Here is a 12,931-nt window from a genome sequence, read left to right as displayed (position 1 = left end):
CTCCCAAGTGCTGGGATTAAAGGCGTGTACCACCATGCCCAGCTTGGTTATTGGTGTTCTATAGTTTTATGTTGTATGTAACATTTTCTTATTAGAAAACAGGAGAATCATCTGGCAGTTGTACTTAGAAATCTGTTGTACTACTTGGAAGTAGTTCTTAAAACAGCAATGCCAGGATCAGTTAGAAGTATTTGCAAAGCTGGTTATCTTAGCTTTTTCTTTCTAATAGAGTCTTACTTGCCAAGGCTGTTCTTGAACTCCTGAGCTCAAGTAATTCTTCCACTTAGGCATCCCAAGTAGCCTGGGACTATAGACGCTACGACCACACTCAGCTTTCAAATACCCATTTTTAAAAAAAATCTTCCAATTTACAAAATAGTATGTCAATGCCATGTACAAAATCTCATTAGTCATATAATGAAAGAAGGAAATGATTATTTAACTGGCTATGTATGTATCTTTTTTAAAGTGCATAGGTTTATTTAATTTCACCTAGTAACAAATTCCTCTAAATTAAAAGAGAAAATAAGAAACAAAATATATTCTTAAATGAATTATCATAGAGCACTAAGGTAAGTTGGAAAGTTTAAATTACCAGAGATATGAAAGAACTTTTAATTAGGAATAAAATCATGAATATTTCCTAATAAGAAATAAAACTGTAAGCTTATTGAAGCAAGTTAAATAGTTTATAAGATGATTAAAACTACTCAATTTAAATGAATTATTTTAGATACTCAAGTAACTGATATGGTATTTAAAAAGTTATTTTAAAATAGCTTTTAACAATTATAGCATCAGTAAAAATTCCTAATTGCTAAATGACTAACATATGTAAGTATATTATCAAACTGTCTGTATATAAAGGATAGAAGGGGCTTAATACCACAATCCGCTTCATATCCCCATCTGGATCTCAGCAAAGTTATAGAAGCTATCAACATCTCCAGATGCGGTCTCCTTCTTTTCTGATACAAACATCTATTCCAAATACAAAATAAACAAAAAATTAGTTCTGTAGCCCTTAAATGTCAAAGCCCACCTCTTCTCAGAACAAAGTCACAGGCTTGGGTTTTCTTTTTAAGCTTTTAGAGTTATTTTGTATGTGTATGAATGTTTTGCCTGAATGTATGTAGTATGTATACCACACGCATGGCTGATTTCCTCAGAGGTTAAAAGAGGGTGTTGGAGCTGGAGTTACAGATGGTTGTGATGGTGAAGTTAAGGGATATACTATAAATACAAGTACTATTTGATCATAAGGGAAAGGAGATAAAATGGAAAGCTGGATTGAGATATAGTCATTAAGATCTTATACCTTTGTCCCGTTGAATATCCCATTTACAATAAGGTGACATTCTTGTACAGCGTCATCTCCATTAAATTCCAAGGCAATCACGGGACCTGAAAGGAACCCCAAGAAGTGTTTTCATAGCACAAATACAAATATATTGTAAAAGTAATCCTTGTATTTCTTTTATTTTATATTTTTGACACAGTGTCACTATTAAGCTCAGGGTAGCCTAGAATGCACTGTGTAGACCAGACTGCCTTTGAACTTTTCCCCATTCTCATGCTTCTGCCTCCTCAGTACTAGAGTTACAGGTATGCACTCCGCCCAGCATTCATTAATGGATTCTTCCTAAGAAATACCGAGTATCCTTATCACGTGGGAAAGGAGATAAATAGAAGGGCACATACTTCAGGTTTTTTCCCTATCTCTACCATAAAACACTGAGTCTCATCCTATGATGAGCAGCTCCTATATATAGGACTAGTGTCACACTTTTTTAAGTGTGTGTGTGTGTGTGTGTGTGTGTGTGTGTGTGTGAGAGAGAGAGAGAGAGAGAGAGAGAGAGAGAGAGAGAGAGAGAGAGAGAGGGAGAGAGGAAGCATCTAGAGGGCAGGTGACTTGTAAAGGCCAGAAGAGGTCATTAGATTCCCTGCAGCTGGAGTTATAGACAGTTGGTTCTGAGCTGCCATATTTGGGTACTGGTATCTAAATTCCAGTTCTTTGCATGAACAGTAAGCATTCTTAACCACTGAGCAATCTCTCCAACCCCCTTAGTGTCACATTTTTAGCTGTTGGAAATTGTCTGGTTTCTCTGGTTTTTATTCTTTTTTTTAAAGATTTATTTATTTATTATATGTAAGTACACTGTAGCTGTCTTCAGACACTCCAGAAGAGGGCGTCAGATCTTGTTATGGATGGTTATGAGCCACCATGTGGTTGCTGGGATTTGAACTCCGGACCTTCAGAAGAGCAGTCGGGTGCTCTTACCCACTGAGCCATCTCACCAGCCCTTTATTCTTCTTTTTAAAACAAAACAAACAAACAATACCAAAGAATCTCCACTCATTTAGCAGTACAAAGAATAGTGGGAAAAATATCAACCAAGATAAAAAACAAAAAAACAATCCAAGTCAACATAAACAAGTCTGTCAGGTAGCTGGCCTTCCTTCCAGTTCCCTTACTTACCAGCCAAGCTCTAGGCCACCAACTATAGAACTAAACCAAAGGGGAATTAAGGCCAGATACCAAAGCAATACCTCCTTGAAAAAAATTTCTCAAGTGTGTCTTAAAGCTACATTCTAAAAGCAAAGATTGAGCTTTTCTTTTTAATCCTCTGAATGGAAAGACTTGTCCCTACTTTCCCATCCATTTCTTTGAATACATTAAAAACCCCTATGACTTAAATTTAGGGGTAGAGATTCATGATTAAACCTTTGGTAGACCTGGACTGTAACACAGATTTTTTTCTTGGCAAGCATGGCCAAGACCAGTTAGACGAAGAAAATGTGCACTTTAATTTAATAAATGTTTATTCAGTGATCACCATATTCCTAACAGATCAGTCTTTCATCTCCTATGATGATGGAGAAATTCTGACCTTCACGGGTTTACAAATGTGTTTTGAAAACAGATATAAACTGATTAAACAAACATAAAACGATATAGAATAATAGAATACTAAGTACGAAATACTAAAAAGTGATATGAAATGCTAACTTTAATGTCGTTGTGTGTCCTGAACAAAGCACAACAATGAGAAGGATATTGTTAAATTTGATGCTAAAATAACTGGAGGGTTATAATTTAATACAGTACACATACAGGAAAGGCAAACAATACAGCCATCAACTATACCCTCAGACCTAGAGAACAAGCTAGACTATGAGCTCCAAGCACCACAGTATCTGTAGGTTATGATAAGTACTGAGTAAAAGAAAAGATAACTGCTAACATTTTCTCATTCTTGGCAAAAAGTCTCTGTGAAAAGTGTGAGTGATAAGAAAAGGGTATCAGGGAGATCCTCTGCCACAGGGCTCCATACCCAAATAGTGTCAGGAGGGAGTAAGCCACCCAGGAGCACTAACAGGACTGTGAGTGTAGGTAGGACCATCACTGCTGCTCAGAGGAACCTTCCCAGAACCCTCAGGACACAGGAACAGAGGGGCTGCCTGGGACAGAAGTCTAGGAGTGCCACAAAGCTAAATACAGAAATATCGCCAGGAGAGAGCTGGATTCCCTGGAGTACCTACACACCTGTGAGCCCAGGTAAGACCACCACTTCTCTTTGAATTGCTGGCCCAAAAGGGACACTCACAGAGCCATCAGGACACAGGAACCAAGGATCAGCTGGACACAGGATCCTTCTGGTTTCTGTCTGCACCCCAGAGCTGACCCTATACCAGAGCTCTCCATACGTAAATTCCTCCCAGAGAGAACTGGTCTCCCAGGAGTACTGACACACAGGCTTACAGGAGGGACAAGCCAAAGTCAGAGATAGCAAGACCAGCTAACATCAGAGATAACCAGATGACGAAAGGCAAGCGCAAGAACATAAGCAACAGAAACCAAGACTATTTGGCATCATCAGAATCCAGTTCTCCCACCGACAGTGAACCCAGGATACCCCAACACACCAGAAAAGCAAGACTCTGATTTAAAATCACATCCCATGATGATGATAGAAGAATTTAAGGACATAAATAACTCCCTTAAATAAATACAAGAGAACACAGGTAAACAGGTAGAAGACCTTAAAGAGAAAACACAGAAATCCTTAAAAGAATTACAGGAAAACACAACCAAACAGGTGAAGGAACTGAACAAAACAATCCAGGAAGAAATCACAAAGGGAGACAATACTGGAGTTAGAAAACCTAGGGAAGAGACCAGGAGTCAAAGATGCAAGCATTACCAACAGAATATAAGAGATAGAAGAGAGAATCTCAGGTGCAGAAGACACCATAAAAAACATTGACACAACAGTCAAAGAAAATGCAAAATGCAAAAAGCTCCTAACCCAAATCATCCAAGAAATCCAGGACACAATGAGAAGACCAAACCTAAGGATAATTGGTATAGAAGAGAGTGAAGATTCCCAACTTAAAGGACCAGTAAATATCTTCAACAAAATTATAGAAGAAAACTTCCCTAACCTAAAGAAAGAGATGCCCATGAACATACAAGAAGCCTACAGAATGCCAAATAGATTGGACCAGAAAAGAAATTCCTCTTGTCACATAATAATCAAAACACCAAATGCACTAAACAAAGAATATTAAAAGCAGCAATGAGAAAAGGTCAAGTAACATATAAAGGCAGATTTATCAGAATTACACCAGACTTCTCACCAGAGTCTATAAAGCTAGAAGATCCTGGAAAGATCTCATACAGACCCTAAGAGAACAGAAATGGCAACCCAGACTACTATACCCAGCAAAACTCTCAATTACCATAGATGGAGAAACCAAGATATTTCATTACAAAACAAAATTTACACACTATATTTGCACAAATCCAGCCCTACAAAGGATAATAAATGGAAAATTCCAACACAAGAAGGGAAACTACACCCTAGAAAAAGCAAGAAAGTAGTCTTTCAACATACCCAATAAAAGATAACCGCACAAACATAAAAATAACACCAATAATAACAGGGAGCAACAATCACTATTCCTTAATATCTCTTAACACCAACAGACTCAATTTCCCAATAAAAAGACATAGACTAACAGACTGGATATGTAAACATGACCCAGCATTTTGCTGCATAAAGGAAACACACTGCAGTGTCAAAGACAGACACTACCTCAGAGTAAAGGCTGGAAAACAACTTTCCACGCAAATGGTCCCAAGAAACAAGTGGGAGTAGCCATTCTAATATTGGATAAAATCGACTTTCAACCAAAAGTCATCAAAAAGGTAAGGAGGGACACTTCATATTCACCAAAGGAAAAATCTACCAAGAAGAACTCTCAATTCTGAACATCTATGCTCTAAATGCAAGGGCACCCAGAATTCTCAACTGAGGAATACCGAATGGCTGAAAAGCACCTAAAGAAATGTTCAACATCCTTAGTCGTTAGGGAAATACAAATCAAAACAACCCATTTCAACAATTCCACTTGACACCAGTCAGAATGGCTAAGATCAAAAACTCAGGTGAGAGCAGATGCTGGTGAGGATGTGGAGAAAGAGGAACACTCCTCCATTGCTGGTGAGATTGGAAGCTGGTACAACTATTCTGGAAATCAGTTTGGTGGTTCCTCAGAAAATTGGACATAGTACTACCTGAAGACCCAGCTATACCACTCTTGGGTATATACCCAGAAGATGTTCCAACATGTAATAAGGACACATGCTCCACTATGTTCATAGTGACCTTATTTATAATAGCCAGAAGCTGGAAAGAACCCAGATGTCCCTCAACAGAGGAATGGATACAGAAAATGTAGTACATTTACACAATGGATTACTACTCAGCTATTAAAACAATGAATTTATGAAATTCTTAGGCAAAAGGATGGAGCTGGAGGATATCATCCTTAGGTAACCCAATCACAAAAGAACAACATGATATGCACTCACTGATAAGTGATATTAGCCCAGAGGCTCAGAATACCCAAGATACAATTCACAAACCACATGAAGCTCAAGAAGGAAGACCAAAGTGTGGTCTTACAAGGGGGAACAAAATACCCATGGAAGGAGTTACAGAGACAAAGTGTAGAGCAGAGACTGAAGGAAAGACCATCCAGGGACTGCCCGACATGGGGATCCATCCCATATACAATCACCAAACCCAGACACTATTGTGGATACCAACAAGTGCTTGCTGACAGGAGAGTGATATAGCTGTCTTCTGAGAGACTCTACCAGTGCCTGATAAATACAGAGGCGGATGTTCTCAGGCAACCATTGGACTGAGCACAGGTTCTCCAATGGAGGAACTAGAGAAAGAACCCAAGGAGCTGAAGGGTTTTGCAGCCCCATAGGAGGAACAACAAGATGAACCATCCAGAACCCCCAGAGCTCCCAGGGACTAAACCACCAACCAAAGAGTACACATGGAGAGACCTTGGCTCTAGTCACATATAGAGGATGGCCTTGTCAGTCATCATTGGGAGGAGAGGCCCTTGGTCCTATGAAGGCTCTATGCCCCAGTGTAGGGGAATGCCAGGGCCAGGAAATGGAATTGAGTGGGTTGGTGACCAGGGGGAGGGGGAGGGCATAGGGGGGTTTTCGGGGGGGGGGAACCAGGAAAGGCTGCTCTTCCAAAGGTTCTGAGTTCAAATCCCAGCAACCACATAGTGGTTCACAACCACCCATAATGAGATCTGATGCTCTCTTCTGGCACATCTTAAGAGAGCTACAGTGTACTTATATATAATAATAAATAAATCTTTGGGCCAGAGTAAGCAAAGACTGAACGAGCAGAGTTGACCGGAGTGAGCGGGGTTGATCAGAGTGAGCAGAGGTCCTAAAATTAAATTCCCAATAACCACTGAAGGCTGTACAGCTACAGTGTACTCACATACATAAAATAAGTAAATAAATCTTTTTTAAAAAAGAAGAGGGTATTGAATGAAACCTTGTAAGAGGCAATAATTCTAAAGGTATCTTTTTAGAAAAAAGTTCTTATGCTAGAGAAACTACTCTAAGCCTCAAGCCTGTTCAGAAAAATGTAAAAAGATAAATATCAAAAGCCCCACCCCAAATGTTTACCTATTGAAAGAAAGAAGGGGATCAAAGTATAGTAGCATGTATGCAGGTGACAATTCTCTCAATGTACTATTTTATATAACTTGAAATTGGAAAGCATGTCAGCATCTCCAAGCCAAATGTAAATGTGGGAAAAAAGTTCTAAAACTTAAAAGCAAACTAAAATAAATGAATCTATCAAGTTAGTGATGTGGCCACACAGAGACCTAGTGTAAGCAAGCTTAGAAGGCAATGCTTTGTCTGTATACCCTCAGTGGAATACGGCCTAAGTATAAAAAGATAGAAGGGAATTTTAAAGTTTCATTAATCTTACTCATAGTAAAAGTTGCTGTTATTTATAAAACCACTGTGTTAAAACAATATGGTAAGAAACCAAAACTTTCAGAAGAAAAGTATTATAAAAGAAGAAAATTTTACTAAGTTATATATTGTCTATGAGCTAGTATAATCGTTTGGATTTTAGTCCATGTGCTAAAAGCCCAAAGTACTGAAAGCTAGTGTTGGAAAGTAGTAGAAACGTTTAAGAGAAGGTGCAGAGTGTGAGATTTTCATATTGTTAGGGGCTCTTCACAAGGAGCATTGCGGAGCCTCATCTCTTCTTTCTTTTGTTTAAGGTACAGGGCGAATGGGCTTTTTCCTGATGTGTTCCCATCATGGTGTACTGTGGGAAAGCCCAAAGGAATAAGGTCAATCAGTCACAGACTGAAAGCTCCAAAAATTGCAAGTCAAAATAAAACCTTCCTCTTTATTAAGTTGATTGCTTCAGTTATTTTTATAGCGATGGAAAACTTGTGAACACGTTTAGAAACTGTAAAACCATGGTAGCAGATACAGTACTTTGTTACATTGTCTACTTTATTGTTGTTGTTGTTTTTCTTTTGTTGTTATTTTTCCTTTTGAAAAGAAAAAAACCTACTATTTAGCACTGGCTGGCCTGAACTTGGTGGACCAAGCTGGCATCAACTGACAGAGACTGTCTCTACCATCAAACCTAGCTGAAATATCTTATTGAGTTTAAAGCGCTGAAACTATCTAAGGGCAATAGAGTGTATTAAAAAGGTTATGAGACATGTTGAAATCAGAAGGAATAATTACAGCTTATTAAAACACACTGACTATATAAAAGACCTTGATTTCATAATGGTATTTAGACAAAAAGGAATCCAACTCACTGGACATTACTGAGGGTTGCTAGGGTACCAATTCAGTACTCTGAAAATTGATGCTTACTTTTCCTCTTTTTTTTCTGGTATGAGCACATTTCAAGTCAACCAAACAGTGCTGATGTACAAGGTGTTCTTTTAACATCTGCTAATAAATGTAGAGGTGGTGATATAACCAGAAAGTGATCATTTTGCAACTCCTATTAAAATAATTGGTTCAGGCAAAATGCCTATGGTCTTGACATCCTATTCATTTCATTCACATTGAAAAGGTCGTTGCCACCTGAATCTGCTGATGACTCTTAGCATGATAAAAAAAAATCCCTATCAAACACTGTGGGCATTTGCATTTAAAGCAAAAAGAGGTACTGCCACATTCTTGTCAAAAAAATAAACCTAAGTGTAAACAAGGTTTTCATTTAACTTCTACAAGAAACATAGTAGAACAATTTAATCCCATAAACACTACAGGGCAACTGACCAAACTACATAAAGAGGGGGAAATGCTTGGCTTTAAAATTAAGACATACAAGATATGAAACAACAAATTACAACAAGTGGGTCCATTTTTAGACCCGGATGAAATTAGCTGTAAAAGGACATAAAGAATTTGATAATTTGCATATGAGTATGAAAGGATCTTTAAGGAACTGCCATTAACTGTTAGATGTTAAAATGCAGTGTGGTCACTCAAGAAAGCATGCTTTAAATTTTGCTTTATTTGAGATACATAAATGTTTGGGAATGAAAAGTCAAGACAAAATAACATTTGATTAGAACATTTTAGTGAAATGGGAGGTTAAACGTTTGTTGTTGTTTTGGGGACAGTGTTAAGTTTTTTTTTTTATTCGACATTTTCTTTACTTACATTTCAAACCCTTTCCTGGTTTCCCCTCTGAAAACCCGCTATCCCCTTCCCCCTGCCCCTGCTCCCCAACCCACCCACTCCCTCTTCCTGGCCCTGGCATTCCCCTACACTCGGGCATAGAACTTTCACAGGACCAAGGGCCTCTCCTCCCATTGATGACCAACAAGCCCTTCCTCTGCTACATATGCAGCTATACAAAAATCTGTACAGTTTTTATACTGAAGCTAATGTTGAGCTGCACTTGAATTTCACATTCTTAGCAAAATAATTGCCCGAACACATATATTCCACACTTTAGGACTGCCACTTATTCTTCATCCTCATCTTCCCCCTCCTCATCTTCCTCCTCTTCCTTCTCTTCTCCTTCCTCATCTTCTGGTTCATTCTTCTTCTTTGATCCTGTTGGCCTACCAGGACCCTTCTTTCCTACTTCACTTTTGCCCTTGGCATGGTATGCAGCAATATCCTTTTCATACTTCTCCTTTAGTTTAGCTGCTTTCTGCTCACATGGTTGTTTCTCTTTGGCAGATTGCTCAAACCACATCTCATCCAGTTTCTTCACAGGATCTCCAATAGACAGGCCAGGGTGTTCAATTTTGATCTTTGGGCGATTTTCAGAGCAAAACAGGAAGAAGGCAGACGGTGGTCTCTTCGGAGCATTTGGATCTTTTTTCTTTCCTTTCTTATCACCATTGGGAGGAACATATATATAGTTCTTCATCTCCCTGTCATAACGAACTTTGTTGCTCTTGGCCAAATCTTCAAACTTCGACTTTTCCTTTGCAGACATGGTCTTCCATTTCTCGGAGCATTTCTTGGAGAACTTGGTGAAATTGACTGACGAGTCGGGATGCTTCTTGTGCTCTGCACAAAGAAGGCGTATGAGGACAATTTGCCTTGTGGCTTGCTGGGGTCACCCTTGCCCATGACGATGGCGCAGCGTCTACCTGGTTCGAGCTCTTCCCTCAGAGCTCCACAGAGAGCCTTCCAAGCTCCGGCGAGAACTGGTTTATCACTAATGCAATCCCCAGGTTCTTGCTTTTAATAATTGCATTTTAAAAGGACCATGCCATTCCTCTGTTCTAAAACCTCCAGTTAAATATGATCTCCATTTTTCCTATTTTATATTGCTGTAAAAATGCATGAGAATTCAAAGCAATAACATTACCAATCATTATTACAATGCATCATAATAAACATAAAAGAAATGATAAAGGACAGAAGATCGGAAGGGAGATCTAAAAATATGCTTGCAGGTTCTTAGACTATAAGTGAAGTTGGATACAAATTGTCTAAATTGTAATTTACTTCTGTGAAACTAAGTTTTAGAAAAACATGTACAACCAACAAGTCAATAGAAGGTTAAATGGAATTATAAAAATGCTCAATTACATTTATAGAGGTAACAAAGATGTAATAGAAAAAAACTAGCAAGATGATAGACTTTAGTCCAACTTTATCAATAATTTACTTTGATATGAATGTTCTAGAGACAACAGTTAAAGACTGTCGGACTGGACTGAAAAGCAGAAAACAACTATATGCTCTAAAATTTTTTACCTTAATTATATATATTTGATAAGAAATATATTATACACATTATATATAACAAATAAGTGACCTTATTAATTTTATTCTATATAAATTTTAGAGCAAAGAAGATAATCAGAGATAAATAAATCTTTATATAATAAAGATTCTTCAAGATGTAACAATCCTAAATGCATATACAATTAACAGACTTTCAAAATATACACAGTTAAGCCTCAAAGATTAGAAAAAAGAAATGTCACAAATCCTTATGACACTTGTAGACTTTAACATTTCTCTCATTAATGTATGAAATAAATAGGCAGAAAGGAGAGAGATGACTTACTTGCATGTTATTATCAACTAAGTTGACATAGTAGTTATTTCTATAACATCCTATCAAGCAAAGAGAATTTACATTATTATCAAATAAGCATAAAATCTAAACAAAATAGAGTGTAGCCTGTGTCCTAAAACAGATTTAACTTACTACAAAACAGTATGTTTGTCTTTATTGGGGGTATATATACTTGAGTGCAAGTGCCCATGGAGATCAGCAGAGGGTACCCTGGAGCTTAAGCCACCCAACATGGGTACTGGAAATTGAACTTGCGTTCTCTGGAAGAGTAGCAAGTGATCCTAATGACTGAACTATCTCTTCAGCCTCCACAAGTGATCCTAATGACTGAACCAACTCTTCAGCCCCCAATTCTTCCTTCCTTCTTTCCTTCCTTCCTTCCTTCCTTCCTTCCTTCCTTCCTTCCTTCCTTCCTTCCTTCCTTCCTTCCTTCCTNCCTTCCTTCCTTCCTTCCTTCCTTCCTTCCTTCCTTCCTTCCTTCCTTCCTTCCTTCCCCTTCTCCTCCTTTTTCTCTCTCTCCTCCTTCTTCCTCTTCCTCTCCTTCTCCCACTCTTCTTCCACTTCCTTTCCCTCTCTCCTCCTCCTCTTCCTTTTTATTTTTTTGAGACATCATTCAAATAAGTAACCCAATCTGATCTTGAACTCACATATAACCCAAACTTGTCTGAAACTCATGATCCTCTTGTCTCAAGAATGTGCTACTATACTGGCTTCAAAATTACTTTTCACTAAATTAAATGTCAAGTTATTTTCTCTATAAAGGATCAGATAAAAAATATTTTAGGCCTTGAGGACTGCACATTACCTGCCAGTAAACAACTCTTTGGTTGTAGTACAAAAGCAGCAGAATACACAAAGGAATGCTTATGGCCATACTCACATAAAACTTCATTTTCTAAAGCAGGTATTTTGCCAAATTTTGAACTGAATGAATATGAAAACAAAATGTGCTGAAATTTTCAAGATACAGCTAAAGTAAAAAATACATATACAGTAGGAAGAAAATCAGTATTAAATACATATACAGTACCTCCTCATTTGTCTACTTGTTAAAGTTCTTCTGAAAGTTCCTCCAAGTCCTTTAAGTGTATTCAACTCCTCTACCCATCACTACCTGCTCTGCTGTTGCAGCTGTTCTCAAATCTGCTTGCTGTGCATGTTCCCAGCTGAGTGAGGCTCAGCCTTCTTGTTTTATTCCTTATATATAAGCAAGCATCCTTTATTCTGTCTCAAGTGTGCCTCATTTTTCACATTTTGGAGATTCTTAATGATTTGGTGTTTGGCATGGCCCCCAAACATTGTGTGCATTGTACCTAAGTGAGGAAAGCTGTCCCATGTTTCATGAGAACATGTATGCATATACACTCCACTCAAGCAAGCTGTTAGCTGTAAGTTTTCAATGTCAAAACATGCTAATATCTGTAACCTTTACTCAAACGTTAAGAAACTAGAGATAGAATAAGTCATACCTAATGTTAGTGAAAGTAAGGAAATAATAAATATGAGAAGAGAAACATAATGGAATTGAAAGGAAATTGAAATGCAAAGCACTTCTTTTAAACTATCAATAAGAAGCAACACATGAAAAAGTAAGTACCAAATGTTGTTAATCAAGAAAATGCAAATCAAACCTACAATGAGATATGAACTTTTCATACACGTTAGGTGGGTTATTACCACAAAAAGAAATATGTTGTTAAGGATGTGCAGCAAGAAGAACCCCTGTGTACTGCTAGTGGGAATGTAAATTGTTATAGTCATTATGAAAATACTTAAAAATTTGAAAGTAGAACTATCATATAATCCAGAAATCCAACTTCTAGGTATACATTTGAGTGGATAAAAAGTGCAGTGGGCTCACTCTTGGTGGCTTTGAATCCTACAGGCAGGCAGATTCTGTGAATTTCAGGTCATCTGAGGTTACACAGTAAGACCTTGTCTCAAAAAAGGTTTCTCTCTCTCTCTCTCTCTCTCTCTCTCTCTCTCTCTCTCTCTCTCTC

At 37.9% G+C, this 12,931-nt stretch overlaps 1 protein-coding gene and 1 pseudogene across 2 annotated transcripts in view; both read right to left on the bottom strand.

The window, feature by feature from the left end:
* Positions 1 to 459: 459 nt before the first annotated feature.
* The window catches only part of Rp2 (RP2 activator of ARL3 GTPase), a 39,825-nt gene continuing 27,353 nt past the window's right edge, over positions 460 to 12,931 (bottom strand). Inside the window, exons 4-5 of the mRNA XM_021188055.2 lie at positions 1,319 to 1,404; positions 460 to 981 (exon numbers count right to left, since the gene is read on the bottom strand). Coding sequence (XP_021043714.1) covers positions 898 to 981; positions 1,319 to 1,404 — 170 coding nt within the window. The 3' untranslated portion in view covers positions 460 to 897. The remainder of the gene's footprint in view (positions 982 to 1,318; positions 1,405 to 12,931) is intronic.
* LOC110313619 lies at positions 9,233 to 9,970 on the bottom strand (annotated as a pseudogene). The gene has a single exon (XR_002380121.1). The product of XR_002380121.1 is annotated as a high mobility group protein B2 pseudogene (transcript).

The sequence above is a fragment of the Mus pahari genome, chromosome X (genome assembly GCF_900095145.1).
Source record: "Mus pahari chromosome X, PAHARI_EIJ_v1.1, whole genome shotgun sequence".
Lineage (NCBI taxonomy): Eukaryota > Metazoa > Chordata > Mammalia > Rodentia > Muridae > Mus > Mus pahari.
This window is presented reverse-complemented; position numbering and strand designations above follow the sequence as displayed.